General features: G+C 37.3%; 1 protein-coding gene across 2 annotated transcripts in view; it reads right to left on the reverse strand.

The window, feature by feature from the left end:
- Positions 1 to 16,619, reverse strand: part of MAN1A1 (mannosidase alpha class 1A member 1) — a 151,706-nt gene that overhangs the window by 16,521 nt on the left and 118,566 nt on the right. For both annotated transcript variants that reach the window (XM_072965804.1, XM_072965803.1), the window contains exons 7-9: positions 11,979 to 12,102; positions 9,915 to 10,008; positions 2,053 to 2,168 (exon numbers count right to left, since the gene is read on the reverse strand). In XM_072965804.1, coding sequence (XP_072821905.1) covers positions 2,053 to 2,168; positions 9,915 to 10,008; positions 11,979 to 12,102 — 334 coding nt within the window. The remainder of the gene's footprint in view (positions 1 to 2,052; positions 2,169 to 9,914; positions 10,009 to 11,978; positions 12,103 to 16,619) is intronic.

The following is a 16,619-nucleotide window of genomic DNA, read 5'->3' on the forward strand; positions in this document are numbered from 1 at the left end:
ATAGATCAATGGAACAGAACAGAGAGCCTAGTCAGTTTATCTATGATAAAGGAGGCAAGAATACACAATGAGAAATGAAAAGATAACCTCTTCAATAAATGGTGTTGGGAAAATGGGACAGCTACATGAAAGAGAACCAAACTGGATGACCTTTTCACACCATATATAAAAATAAACTCAAAATGGATTAAAGATCTAAGTGTAAGAACTGAAACCATAAGACTCCTAAAAGAAAACATTGGCAGTACGTTCTTTGACACTCATGTTAGCAATGCTTTTTTTTTTTTTTGATCTGTTTCCTTAAGGAAGGAAAACAAAAACCAAAATAAACAAATGGGACTATATCAAATTACAATGCTTTTCTGCAGTGAAGAAAACTAACAAAAAAGTGAAAAGGCCACTTACTGAATGGGAAAAGATATTTGCAAATAAATCTGATAAGGGATTAATATCTAAAATACACAAAGAACTCAACAAACAACCCCATTAAAAAATGGACAGTGGACCTGAATAGACATTTTTCCAAAGAAGTCAGAGAGATGGCCAACAGACACATGAAAAGACATTCAACATCACTAATCATTAAGGAAATGCACATCAATCACAATCAGATATCACCTCATACCTGTCAGAATGGCTATCATCAAAAGGACAACAAATAACAAGTGAGGGGAGGATATGAAGAAAAAGGAATCCTTGTGCATTATTTTGGGATTGTAAATTGGTACAGCTACTATGGAAAATAGTATGAAGTTTCCTCAAAAAATTAAAAATAGAACTGCTATATGATTCAGCAATTTCACTTCTTGGTATTTATCTGAAGAAAACAAAAACACTAATCCAGAAAGATATATGCACTTACACGGTCATTGCTGCAGTTTTTCCAAGCCAAGATATGGAATCAACCTCAGTGCTCATCGATAGACAGATGATGTAACACACACACACACACACACACACACACACACACACACACACACAGCATTATGCAGCTATAAAAAAGAAATTTTGTCATTTGCAACAACATGGATGGATCTAGGGGGTATTATGCTAAGTGAAGTAAGTTAGAGAAAGTCAAACACCATATGATCTCATTTATATGTGGAATCTAAAAAAGAAAACAAACAAGCAAAACATAAAGCATAATGAAAACAGACTCACAGATATAGAGAATAAATGTGTCATTGCCAGAGGGGAGGTGGATGGGGGAGTGGGGAAATAGGTGAAGGGGATCATTAGGTACAAACTTCTTTATAAAATAAATAAGCCACAGGGATTCAATACAGTATACAGTATAAGGTCAGTAATATTGTAATATCTTTATATGGGGACAGATAGTTACTAGACTCATCATGGTGTTCATTTTATAACATACAAATGTCAAATCACTATGTAGGACACCTGAAACTAACATAATACTGTACATTAACTATATTTCAATTAAAAAAAAAGACTGTAAAGAAACAGACAAACAGATTATATAAAGTATCTACCTAACACTACTTAGTACACAGCCAGGCAATTCAACAAATATTTGTTCCCTCTCATTCCTCCTCCATCATAAGGACCTTTGGAAACTGTTAATAATCTTCCCTTTAAATACTAGTTTGGTTAGCTCAGATTTATTTGAAAGTGCCATTCATCTATCTCTGGAGATAAGTTTACTGCAAATAGAAGCAGCCATTAGTATTATCTAGCAATTCTAACTTAGTCAATATTCAGAATATAAATTCTGGATTTTTTCCTCTCCATAATTTTAATTGTGACTCTAACAGGAAACTCATACTCAATGAAGAAAAATATCTCTTTATCAGATATGTAAATCTTAACTGAGCTTTAAACCTTGAAAAACACTTTTAACTGCCTTATTGGAACTCAGCATATCAAGTATGATTATTATTATTATAATTATATTAGCACCCATTAACTTCTATCTGACTGGAAATATTCTGTAACCCATTCAAGTAGTATTCCATTTTTTTCATTAAAGCTTGATTAATATGCAACTTATAAGTTAATTGAGTGGCAAAGATGATTTAAATCTGGGTTTACCTTAACAGCATCAAAATACATCTTCTTAGCTTCTAAATCTGTCTTGTCTGACATTAACCATGACTTTAGCAAATATTCATAAAAGCTGTCTCCAAGTCCTCCAACAGATACATGATCTGCAAAGAGAGGGAAATGAATTTTAGAGTGATTCAGCATTCAATTCAGATAATGCAGTAAAATCACATTAGTAACTAGGATGCAGAACCCTATGTCAACTGCAAGTCAATGCTACATTTAAATTCCAATAAATCTCTTGTCTTCAGAAAGATATTCTGAAATGAACAGATGTGCTATAAACTAATGTGATGTACTCTGAATAAATACCAATGTAGTTTTGTAAACATTCAGATAAAAAAAATATAATCAACCTGATTTCCAAAACTGTTTCTTTAGTAAAAATACCAAATTAAAATATTTCATCATATATGTATTCTTAATTGCTTTGATTCTCAATAATAGAAACTATGTCAAAGCTATGGGTATAATCAAATCTTAAAAAAAAAAACCCAACTGGCTTGCAATATAACAAGAAGGTCCTCAGCTTCCTGTAATTATTATTATTTGGTAGGTTTTCTAGTTTTAACAATCTGAAGGGTCAAAATCCTTTTGGGGAGACCAGTAAGAAAGAGGACAGGGCAGTAGAAGTTTTTCTTCCTAAAACAGTCACCCCTCCATATCTCTGAGGTCCCCATTCAATCAACCATGGATTGAAAACATGAAAAAACTTCCCAAGTTCCAAAAAGCAAAACTTGAATTTGCAATGCACAGCCAACTACTCACATGGCATTCACACTGTATTTACAGCTATTTGCACAGTATTTACATTGTATTAGGTATTACAAGTAATTTAGAAATGATTTAAAGTATCCCGAGGATGTGCATAGGTTATATGCAAATACTATGCACTTTACACGAAGATTTGAGCATCCATGAATTTTGGTATCCATGGGGTTCCTGGAACTAATCCCCTGCAGACACGGAAGGATGCCTGTACTCCATTCTACAATCCCCCTCCACTGCCACGTATTATGCCATCGACTATATATATTACCAATAATCTTGCAACTTGTAGGATAGGTAACCCTCATTAAAAGTGAAAACTGAGATTAGAGGGGATAAACGAGATTATAACATTGGTAGGTGCCAGCTGACTGTTTGGCTCACACAGGATCTTAAATTTGGAATCACTTGCTCTCCAACATATAACTAAATGTAAATACTCTTTTGCCTACTGCTTGAATTAATACTTTTATTTTTGAAGCATATTTACCCACAGAGACATCTGAAATATCATTCCTAGAACTCATAGTGAATTTGAGCATTAATAGGATGGTCCTATTTGGGAAATCTGTGTTTGAAGTTTTATAACTCAAAACTAATTTCATGTATCTATAAAAAATAAAACCTTTACTTGTTGACTTAGTTACACAAAACTAAATCAGTTTTTATACATCTCTCAAGACAATTTTCTCCTGAGACCCACCCAACAACTCCATTTGGACATGGGGACTTAAACTTGAGCAGGTTAAAACTGAATTCATTACCTTTTCCTCCTCAACCTTATCTTCTGCCTTGGTCCCTGTCTCACTAAGTGGCAGCATCATCCTCCCAACTGCACAAGTCAGACATCAGATAGGCATCTTTACTTCTTCTCTCCCTTACTCCCATATTCAATGAGTCACCGAACTCTACTAATTTTACCCCTAATATCTCTCTCGAGTCCACACACTCCTCTCTGTCCTCACTAATATGATTCTGGTCCAGGCTACCACTATGTCCTGCCTGAGTCTGCAATGGTAAATTATCCGGTTTCCTGCACTATGACAACACTCTGCTATTTAAAGTAGTTAAAATACAAAAACAAAACAAAACAAAACAAACCAGTTCCTCTGCCATACTAGAGCTCAATAGCTATGTGTGTCCTTTGGCTACTGCCCTGGAGAGGGGATACATAAAACACTCCCATCACCACACAAAGTTCCAAGGGCAGTACCACTCCAGTCTATTCCCACACTAATGCCAGAGCAACCTTTTTTAATGTGTGGATCGGATCATCCTGTATTTGAAGACTTCAATGACGAAGATGCGAATCCCGGGTCTTCGGAGACCTGGGAGGCCCTGTATGATGTCAGTCTTCTCTCCGCCATTGGTCCTGCCCCTCTTGCTCTCTGCTCTCTTGCTATCTGGCCCTTCTTCTGGTTTCTCCAAACCATCAGGCTCCTTCCTACCTCAGGGATTCTAAAGGCACTGTTCTCTCTGCCTGCAGTGCACTCCCTAACTCCTTTTCCCCTTTTTGAATAATTCTTACTCATATTTCATATTTGGGATCAAATATTGTTTCCCCAAAGAGACTTTCCCTGACTGCCCCCTAGGTTTTCTCATTATATGCTTTCTGATAGCACAGTCTACCACACCTGTACTTTCATAAAATGGTGAAATTTTTTCTGCCTCCTCCATGAGATTATGACCCAGGAAGGCAGGGACCAGGCCTATTATGTTTCCCAGTGCACATCAGCCCCTAAAAAGTATCTTGCCCATAGTAAGTACTCAGCAAATAATTGATGAACAAAGCAAAATCCTTTTAAGTCAATCTTAGTAAGGAACTACACCTATTAAGTTTAGAAGGGATTTATTTTTAAGTAGTTAAATACTTGATTTGGCTTTGCAGAAAGTCCAGAATTATAGTCTTAATTTTAATGTAAAATTGTTATTTTTATAATTGTAAGGGTGACTCTTAAAATAGTAGTTTGAAGTGACCTTTAGAGTTTTCTAAATAAATCACCAAAGAAACCTCTGACATTTACAAACTAAACAGACTAAGTACTATCTCATCAATAATAAGCCCTATTGTTGTAAACATGATTGCACGAGACAAATGCAAGTGATGCGTGCTAAAGCAAATCACTGTCCAGTTACTGTCAAAATAACAGGGACCAAATGAGGTAATAGGAAATGATGGCCATGATCCAGACATGTCCTTTAGAGTTAAAGCAATGAGACTTGAAAAGTAACAGCCAGATGCAGCTTCATTTTCTTCCCCCTTGGGTTATGATTCTAGAATGGAGGAAGAAGCAAATTTGGGCATTTGGTGATTTTTAAAAAGGGAAAAGAGTTTACAAACTTGTTTTAATTAATGTTGCCAAGTGCTAGTTAATTTTCTATTTTCTTATTTCTTACTTATAAAATTTTCATATTTGGAAAGAATCAAAGTAAAGGAATGTAGAGGAGAAACAAGAGAAAGTTTTATTTTGATAATTTAGCATATCACTTACTAAGTTTCCCCCATATTTGGATGACTATTTGTGTTGGCAACAAAATCCTATGTAAATATCTTAGGGGATGTAAGAGAGAACACGCCTGGTTTTACCAGCAGGAAAGGACTGCCTACTTCTAGAAAGAACATATATCATGTTCTTATTCCCAAAAGCTCTAAAGGTAATGTGTACCATTGCCACTCAAATAGTATGTTCTTCTATAAAGGGGGTAATTTATTCTTCTATTTTCAATAGGAATAGGTCCCATAAAATGATTCCTAATATTATAAAATTTTTTTAATTAAAACAGTTTATTTTTTTTTAAATTGAAGTGTGTCAATTTCTGGAGTACAACATAATATTCCAGTCATGCATATATATACATATATTTGTTTTCATATTCTTTTTCTAAAGGTTATTACAAGATATTGAATATAGCTGCCTGTGCTATATAGAAAAAATTTGTTTTTTAATCTATTTTTATATATAGCGGTTAACATTTGCAAATCTGAAAGTCTCAAATTTATCCCTTCCCACCCCTTTCCCCCCACCAGTAACCGTAAGATTGTTTACTATGTCTGCGAGTCTGTTTCTGTTTTGTAGATAAGTTCATTAGTGTCCTCTTTCTTTTTTTTAAAGATTTCACATATGAATGATACCATGATATCACTCACATATGGAACCTAATACTTAAAAAGAGAAAAAATAGTAAAAGAATCAAGACGAAAGTATGAAATACTCAACAGCTTCACTTTTTAATATTTTGTAGAGTTCATCTGAATCTGAACTTCTCAAAGCAATCCCCCAGTGATGCTAGTAACACCATATATATATTAATGTTGTTATATTAATCAAAGTAGGGTGATCATTGTTCTGTTTATAGACATGGGGCCCCACATCTGGCCTCAACAGTCACAAGATACTATCAATGACCAGGACCAGATGCTGCCTCTCAGCCACAACTGAGAAGCAGGAGACAAACTGTTCAAAGAGGAAAAACAGAACCATCATTAAAAGCAGAGGCAAAAAGAGTCAGATTGGATAGACGGCATGAGTGCTCACAAAATTCAATTAAGTTAACTCCTTTAGCTGTAAGGTACTACCTGCTGGGGTTAACAAGTATGACTAAGTCAATGTCCCTAGAGGTTGTGGATCCCTAGGAAGATGGGTATGTATATGAATCATCAGGAAAAGGGTTGTGATAGGGAAGTACTCAAAGTGTTGGGCCAGGGCAGAAGTAGGGGGTGAGCAGAGGAGGAGTGGTGCTAAGCATTTCTAACCAGGATCTTGCAGAAGGCCGCCTGGAAGAAATGGCGACCAAGCTGGGCGTGGTAGAGTTAGAAGAGCAGTAAAAGGACAAGGAAAACAGCACGAGCCATGACCTGGATATGGCCAAGCAGACTTTGATCAAAAAAAAAAAAAAAAAAGTGCTGGAGCACAGGATGGGGGTAGGGGAAGAGAGACCGGGGACTCACGAACCCTATTTGTTTTTCCATCAGGAAACTGGTCCATAAGCAGTCCAACTATAAAGGGCCCTTTGTACCAGGAAGCACGGCCTAATACATAGTATACTGGTGACCCAGAAGGTGAAGCCAGGATGTTCCAGAACAACTGACTCCCTTTGTCCCTCTTCATAGTGACCTCTAGATCCTAAATCACAGGAAGAAAACAGTAAATCATAGAAACTTTTCTTCAACTTCTGAAATCTTTCCTAAGGGGAACTCTAAAAACACCTGTAGGGAATCCTCTCTCGTTACCTTGCACTTAGAAAGCTACTCAAGTTCTGTTTTATCCCAAATACTCTAGAGGCCCTCACACTTTTCAGCCTCAGAACCCTTTTACACTCTTAAAAATGAATAAGAACCCTAAAGAAATTGTTCATGTAGTATCTATCAATAATTACCATGTTGGAAGTTAAAACAATTTAAAATATTTTGTTAGTTTATTTAAAGTAACAATATACCCATTATGTTAATGTAGTTTTTTTCATAAAAGTATATTATATTTTAAAAAACAAAAACAGTGAGAACGATACTGTTACATTTTTGATCTCTTTAATGTTTACTGTACTAGAAGACAATTGGATTTTCATACTTGCTCTACATTCAACCTGCTGCTATCTGTTGTTCTGGCTGAAATACAGGAAGAAAATTCAGCCTCACACATTTATACAGTTGGAAAGGGAAGAGTATTTTAAGTTTTTTTCAGATAATTATGGATAATTTTTCTTTGGTACTACAACAAAATTTGACAAGTGGTCAAAGTTTCTTAACAGTTGCAATGTGGAATTAGAAACCACGTCAGTAAATTTTTATACTATTACATTAAAATCCACTGGGCTATCTTGCACTTTGAATGTACTTTTTCTTGCATAATATGATTTTGTCACAGCAGGCATTGGTCATTTGGAAAACACTGAAGGTTCACTGACTTACACAGATCTTCCAGATGATGACACATTTGATTATACAACATCAAAAAAACATATTTGTTAATACCAATATCAATCCCAGAAGAAGAGTCTTTTAGTGTTGGTGAAAGGCATTAAGCTTATGGTGGCAAATGCAAGTTTTTAAAAATTCTAATTCAGAATTTAGAAGCTCAAGTTTTATCTTTGGCATAGATACTGTCAGTTTTCCTTGAAATGACGTGCTCATTTCTGGGACCATGTCTACCAATTATCCAAGTCTGAATAACCAGAATTTGTCTGCAGTATTTCAACTGAAAATGGTGACCCCTAAAACCATATGCAGCTAGTTCAGCTTGCAACTCAAACAACCACACAAGTGCTTTTCTATGAGGCAAGCACTATTTTTTATCATGCAGCACAAGTGCTTTAAGTGTACTTTCCATTTAATCACACAGAATAGTACAATGATGTATACTCAACGATTTAGATTCACTGGAATTGATAAGGGTTTTTTTTGCTTCATTAAGAACATTCACAAGTGAAACTGGTATCTATTTGTTGTTATCTGTTATCTGTGGTGAAGGATATGACCACAGACAGGCATATGTCGTTTTACTGCCTTCTGCAGATATTACATTTTTTACAAATTGAAAGTTTGTGGCAACCCTGCAACAAGGAAGTCTATCAGTGCCATTTTTCTAATAGCATTTGCTTTTCTTCATGTCTCTGTGTCACATGTTGGTAATTTTTGTAACATTGATAACTTTTTCATTATTATTAGATGTTTTATGGTGATCTGTGATCAGTGATCTCTGATGTTAACCACGATTTGCTGAAGGCTGAGAAGATGTTAAGCATTTTTCAGCAATAGAGTATTTTTAAATTAAGGTATGTGCGTACATTTTTTTTAGACATAATGCTACACAGTTTATAGACTATAGTGTAAACATAACTTTTATATGCACTGGGAAATCAAAAAACTTGTGGGACTTGCTTTGTTTCGATATTTGATTCATTGCAGTGGTCTGGAACTGAAACTGCAATGTCTCTGAGGTATGCCTGGTGTTACTACCCTTTGGTCTCTGCCAAAGCTCTTATTGTGGCTTCATCAGTTTTACCACCATTGCTTTTGCAACAGAACTGCAAATGTCAACACAGGGAAGAAGACAGAAAGTCTTATTGCTATTATAAAAATAGCTTTGATATTGTAGATCTCCTGAGAGGTCTCAAGGACATCCAGGGATCTGCAGACGACACATAGGTTAAGTGACAACCTCGATTATGGTCTTATGGTCTCAACACTAGGCCTTCCATGGACATCATCAACATGTAAACATAGATGGCAGTGCAATTTTTTTTTTCTACCAAATTATTCTTTAAGAAAAGTATTTTTAAAGTAACAGTGAGGCATAATCATCTAAGAATACCCTACTTAAATATAAAGAAAATGTCACGTTAGAGTAAAATTTTGAGGCATCGCTAACACCCTTGGCACAGCTGAACATCTCAGTGTTCTTCATTTGCTCTCAGTTGCTGCTTAATCTACCACTGTTCTTCCAAGTCAGCTCGACAGCATGGCTTTCAGCTACTCGGAGTCTTTGTACCTCTGGTCAAAGTCCCTAAGGACGTGAAGTGAGGGTTTCTAGCACAATACTTCCTCCTGTGGTGAAGGTAGCTCTCCTGGCAAGAAGCCTTTATCTGCTGGCTTAAAATTAACTAAAGAAAGTACCCTGTTGCTCTTCCAATTTCCCAACCCTTAACGATTCAGGCTCCTCTCTTATCTTGTGGCCAAGCAGAAAGAGAAAACGTTATGAAGCAGAATGATCCAGCCACTCTGCGCAAGCCCTGCTAGTCATCAGCACAAAGGGACAATCTCCCCGTCCATCTACATGACCAGTTTGTTACAGTAGCGTCAGCACACTATCCTGACCAGATCTTCCCTTTCTGGTTAACAGCTTCAAATGTGTACAGGCCATCATATTCACAGTTATACATGAAAAATAAATGATCTAGTTCCCCCGGTAACACTTACAGTCTGCCCTAAGACAGAAGCCTACTTATTGAGGGAACCATGTTCCCTTTCCCCTTTTCTAAAGATTCTCCAACAAGATTTGTTGCTTTTTTTGGATGTTCTTTCTGTTACTAGAACAGTGCTGGGCGCCAGAGAGAGCTAAAACAATGCTGAACTTTTGACTTACATTGAGCCCACTGTCCACTACTGGGATTCAGATAGTTGGGATAAAGACCTTGCGGTTTTTCCAGGTTATTCAGTACTCTTCGGATATTCATCACCTACAATAGAAAATCAAAAGTGACTATAAAAATCTAAGAAAACAATTTTGGTGCTATTCATATTCTCTCTTTCTTGATTATATTTTCCACGTTAGAAAAAAAAAAAGAGCTGATATAAATGATGTAGAATTAAAACAGAGACAGCCGCCAGCAGCTTAACAAAAACAGTAACAGTAAGTGAAAATAGTCACACTGATCTACCATAAGTCAGTTACCATATAAGGACCTAGGGTTATGTCGATGGGAAAACGAAGTTATTGCCGCCTTGGAATTGCATCTAGTGGGATGAGACAGCTAAGAAACAAGCAAGTATGTCCAGTGGTAAAAACCTGTGAGGAAAGTACACAAGGGTAACGGGACAGAGAGGGATGAGAGGTGGTGAGGCTGTGCTATGCTAGTCGGGGTGGTCTGGGGGGCATGGTATTCGGAGAGTGAGCAGAAATTTAACGGAATGAAGGAGCAAGTCATGCAGAGCAATGGAGGCAGAGCACCTGGGCAGGAGGAGGAGCAAGTACAAAAAAAGCTCTAAGAAGAGAGTGGGTTTGGCAAGACCATGGAGGCTGGAGGTGAGGAAGCAAAGGAGCAAATGTCAGAGAGCACCGAGGTAGCCAGGACCCATGTCTTGGAGGCCTCACAGACCAAAATGTGGGCTTATGTTATTCTGAGCATGATGCAAAGCCATTGAAAGCTTGTATTTTTACAGGATGGCTGTGACTGAGGGGGTAAGAAAGGAAGCAGGAGTCAGATGGTTACTGCACTGTCCAGGTGAGAGATGATGGATCCCTGGGCCAGGGGAGCAGCACAGGTAACAGGATACAAAGCATTTCTTGGTGGACTGGACCTGAGGTTTACCAAAAAGAGAGGAACCAGGATGATCTCCAGATTTTTGGTCTGAGCCACTGGGGTGTCATTTCCCCAGACAGTGAAGACTAGAGTAGAAGCTGGTCTGGGGATGGAGTCCAAGGCATTTTAAGTGGGAGCTGTCTGACAGACTGCTCAGGGGAAACGTTGAACAGGTACTTGGAGACAGAGTCTGGAGTTCAGGGAACAGGTTGGGACTGGAATTACAAATTAGGAGTCAGCAGTGTATAGATGGTGTGTAAAGCCATGAGACTGGATGAAATACTGTGGAGAGTAAATGCAAAAAGAAAAGGCCCAGGTCTGAGTCCTAGGGCTTTCCAATGTCTAGAGGTTGGGGTGATGAGGAGGACCCAAAGGAGGAGATGGAGAAGAAGCACCTGGTGAGGAAGGAAGCGACCAGGCGGATACTGTGTGTCCCCAGCCAAGTGCAGAGAATGTATCATGAAAAAGGAAGTGATCAGTGTGTCAAATGCTGAGAGGATGAAGAAGATGGAGAGGTGAGAATGATCACTGGATCTGCAAGCATGGTGCTCAGTGGGGTGGCTGGGAGAAAAGCCCAGCTGGGAAGCACTCAAGGGAGTGAGAGGCAAGAAGACAAGATAAACACAGACAACTCTTCCAAGAAATTCTGCTGTGAAGCGATGCTGAGAAGTGGGGGTGAAAGCTAGGGGCAGAGCAGCAGGGTGAATACGAACTTATTCGAATAGCTATGGGATTATTTCCTAAAAATTAGAAATCGATTCAGTTGCTACCTCACATTCGTAAAACACTTTGATTTAAAAAAATCTTTCACATATATGGCTCATATAGTCCACACAAATGATATGTTTTTAGATAAGGGAAACATTCAGAGAGGTAAAGTTACCTGCTTAAGCTGTAGAGAGTCGGACAGGTAAGCCAGGCCCTCCAGCACCGAGCTAGAATGGATGCCATGAAAAGAGGGGTTTACAGTTGGGTGGAATGAAATGCTGCAGGCAACAAACTTCATAAAGGGCTGCATTAAACGCAGTGGTTCTTTTCCACATCCCATATTACTAAATCTTCCCAGGGAGGGTATCGTTTCTCACAAGTACTTTTTTTGTAATGCAAAGTATATTGGAGAATCTCACCTTTTCAGCAAAGATGGGGTTTCCTGACAAGTAGCTCAAGTGTATAAACTCCAAATGCAGAGTTCCAAATTCTGCCAAAATGCTGCTGCCTCCCGAGGCCCAGGGCCAGTTCCTTCCAATCCCACTGAGGAAGGGAAGAGAGTGAAGGGTTACGGGTCAGACTGATTCCATTTTTTGGATCTCTAAACAGCACAAGTCAAAGAGACAGCTTTTGAATAATGGCATCTAGCTTATTGCACACTCCATATATTTTAAAATATCCAGTACTGTTTTCCTTGGCTACTGGTTTCAGGCTTTGACTCCTGCACCAAATTGAAAATGACTTTTGACTTAAGTCAGAAAGAAGTTGTTATGTATTTGTCGTTGATGAACAGATATTAGAAGGTACAGGTGCCACATAGACATGTACAACCATTCCAAGTAGAATATAAAACAAAATCAGAGCCCAACACTCCCACCATGCTCCAAATCCCATATAAAGCCTTTCAACATTTTAATTAATTTCAGCTCGAGAGGTTATGGACTTTTATAGATACTCTGATTATATACAACATTTTTCTTGGCTATATTTCAAAGATTTACTAGTTACATACTCACTCCACTCTGCTTCAAACCTTCCCCGCATTTACTAGACTTCCTTTCTTATGTTTCCCTTCACACAATTTTACTTGTTTTCTAAGGCACTCATGTACCCTGTGACCTATTTAATCTATGCTCAAGGATTTCAAAAAATTATGTAATTCAAATCTCAAAGAGACATAAGTTAAAAAATTACTGCCTTGTGGCCCATCCCAGTGAAATGCTTTTAAAAAAGAGTTAGTCCTAAACACACTCAGGCACAAAGACACATAAAGTGGCTTTGGAGACATGGTCATACCCTTGAGTACAGTTTATTGTGGAGAGCTACTTAAAATGTCAAACATAGGTGATAATTCAAATACAGAATAAAGTCAATGATACTCCTGACCAATAAATTCCCTTCAAGAAAGCTGAAAACCCACATCTTGGTTTTCATTCAGACTCACATTTATTGTATGCCTACTATTTGCCAGGGACTTATGTAGGGCAGTGGATTACAAGGATTCTTATAATGAATAAATTGCTCTTTACTTAAAAGACCTTCTGGCATAATGGGAGAGAAAGACCTAAGCATAAACAATTCCAATCACATATAGTAAGTGCCAAGTTAAATGTGTTAAGTGTTCTCTGAGCACCTAGAGCCAGGACATGCAAGCCAACATGGTAGGGATCACAGAAGGCTTCTTCAAGGAGAGTCCTGAGTTGATTCTTGCAGGGTAAGTAAGAAGTAGTGAAGGAAGAATGGAGAGAGGGAGAATCTGGACACGGGGAGACACACAGCAGAAGGGCTAGCCAGGAGCTGGGGGTAACTCCTGATACTGGTGAGTGGAGGGAAGGAACAGGTAGCAGGAGAGAAGGCTGCAGGTTAAGCTGAAGCCAAACTCAGAGGCTTGTGAATTTCTCACTTTCTTCTTTCTAAGTTGGTCCTACTGACATACTGCTGTTGGTGTCCCCTGTCCCCCAGGTTTTCTACCTCTTTGTTTTTGCCTTATGTCATTCACAACTTCAGGTAAAAGCTTCTAGTTCTGTCACTGCTTCTGCCGCAGGGCTGCTGAGGACACTGATGAAAAAGAGAACATTGATGACAACTGGTATCTGACAGTCCAGACTGCCTTCCTCTCAGTCCCTGATTCTTTTTAGAGCAGAATCTAAATTTCGTTCCCAAACATGGATTTATAGTAAACCTAATCAAAAGTAAACAGAAATAAAAGACAGAGATCTGAAAACCACATATGCATTTATTTTAGAAACTGTCTTACATTTATTAACTTCTGGGAATGAGAGTCAGTTTTATTTTCACGGTTGGCTTAGATAAAAGGACTAGCCAATCATCCAAATAGGATGAACAGCTACTTTCAAATTGTATTAACATATGGCAAACGCACATAGTAATTGGTCATTAATTTGCTGTCATGACATATTATTATTTTATTCCAACTATTCCATCACTGACCAAAGTCAATAAACCTATTAAGCAAAACTACAGATTCCCATGTTCTAGAGAAACTATAAAAAACAAAGCCACAATATCAGGGCAAGAGGGATGATGACTTCATCTTGGAGAAGGGAGAGGACATCACGCCAAGGAATACAGCCCAGTTTCCAGATCTTCAGAGGCTGTTTTTTTTTTTTTTTCAGATCAGGATATTAGAGGGTGTGGTGGCACACTCAGATGCGAAACTTAAGCAGTAGATGTACTAAATAAAATACAAATTACTTTTGTATCCAGGCATCTGTTCTCTGCTATTAATGTGGTCAATCAGGAAAAAAAAAAACTAGAGATATACAGAAAACTTTTCAATATGTTAAAAATGAAGATTTAAAAAGGATTTTATATATATATATATATATATGTATACATATATTCATTCTCTTTTTCTTGTCTTTGCACAAATTCCTATGAGAAGAAAAACAGCACTCTATCACTATACAGGGAGCAAAACACTAAGGCACTAGCAAAGGATACATCATGTGAACAAAAAGGAAGCTGGGTTTAGAACACATGTATGTTTCTATGAAACGATGGCTTTGGTTACCATTCTTTGAGCCAACAGAATTAATGTATTCTGGTAAAATTATAAGATCAACAGTTCTGCTAGCTCTTAAATGTAAGTCAGGCAAGGGTTTCAGGAAATCAGGTAGGGCATCATTTTATCTAGATATTAAAGAAGGTCACCTGCCTCTTCTTAGGCAAAGCTTCAAAGACATGGAAATTGGCCTGGAGAGCACGGGGCACATGCCATGGCCATCACAGCTGAAGTACGTGTGTGTCGGGGAAAGGGCTGTCTCCTTGCACAGCAAATGTGCACTGAGTCAGAACCAAGTTTTGCTCACTTATAGGATGCTTTCTAAGACCTTTTTTTTGTTTCTAAATTCTGTGAGTCTACTGAGAAATCTACATATTTATGTGGTTCTAATTTTTAAAATAATATATAAGGACAGTGGGCATTTGACACCAAAACGGTGGATTTGTGATATAAGGACATGAGTCCAGAAAGATTCTGCTCCCTTGGTCTGGGAGTCAGACCAAGGCATCCTGGGCATCCATCCCATGATACCAAAGGCTAAGCTTTCTAGACCTCTGGCTCAAAACAAATTTCACCTGAGAGAGCAGAGAATTTAAAATGTCTTTAACTTTAGTTCTGTTATTACAGCATTTAAAGGCAATCATGATGTTCTTTATCTGTTTTAAAATATCATTATTTTATAAGCACTAATAATATTTTAGAGAAATATTTTAAAGATAAGATAACAGTTTGTGTTCAGAAACTATAAGTTCCATAAGGCAGGCATGAAAGGGGAGAATATTTAAATACTGCCAATCTTGTTATAATGACTACATTTTAAGCCAAAATGATGACTCAGCATATGGAAATGTATACACAAAAATGCAATTAACATGATTTGGGGAGCTGCCAAGTGTTTGGTTCAAAGAATCCTGGAATAGAGCTTCAAACTTTGGTATCATTCTGATTTCATTTATTTCTGTTTCCTTTAATCTCCAGTTCTTCCATTTTAAACTGGAGTATTGTTTAATATATAAGCCTCAACTTTAAATTTAATGTAAAACTTCAGTATTCTAGAAAGGCAATAATTCTTTGAACATAAAACATCACATTAGAAAATAAATGATTATGGCAACTGCAATTAGAAACATGTCTTTTAGAAAATTGAGTTGCTATGATTCTTTTGAAAATGTGGAATACTATTTTGTTGCTTTCGCGAATGTAATTTGAATGTGGTTTATTAGCACTGGGAATATACTTCCTCATTCTACTGCACTGAAAAGCAACAAGGTCTAATTATTTACTGAACTCATAACTCTGATAAGCAATGGATGTTACATGTTTTCCTTCTCTCTCCTGGGAATGGTTAATAGCGCCAGAGAAGGAAAGTACAGTGCTAATGATGCTATTCTACCCACGTCTGAATCCCATGGGAGATTTTGCTAGAGCTTATAATGAATCACGTAGCTGGAGGGCTGTTCTGGACTGATGGTATATCCCCTCAAAATAATATGAAATCTAGGTACCTAAAGTTATATGTCATAGTTACTTCCCATATACAATTTGGAACATTAACAAATAAAGAATTTATAGAACAACTGAAACAACTCTAAAAAATTGCCAGGTGAATATATAAACAAAACATTAAATAGTTGTAAAGTCTTGATAAGCTATAGACTTTCAATTTACTCTTTCTTGCTGCTTGTTCTTCCATGCAAAATGGGAAATGGGCCAATAAAGTAATTTCTTGAAGATTCTTGCCTGAATAATTTCTGATTAGCTGATCAGTAAACAAACTCCCTTCCAGTTCAAAGTCCAGAATACAGATTATTCCTTAGGGCTATGGAGTTAACAAATTTTGGAAGAAAAAAATTCCTCACATTCCATACATCATGAAGCTCTACTTATATTCACAAATGAAGGGGCACACAGGGATACTTAATTCAAAAGAGCAGATAATCCAAAAATAATTCCTTTTGGATTTTAGCACAAATTAGGAAAAACATAATTGGAAAGTTCACGATGATTTTTTCCTTTAACTGTACTCCAAAGCTAA

This window comes from Vicugna pacos, chromosome 8 (genome assembly GCF_048564905.1).
Source record: "Vicugna pacos chromosome 8, VicPac4, whole genome shotgun sequence".
Lineage (NCBI taxonomy): Eukaryota > Metazoa > Chordata > Mammalia > Artiodactyla > Camelidae > Vicugna > Vicugna pacos.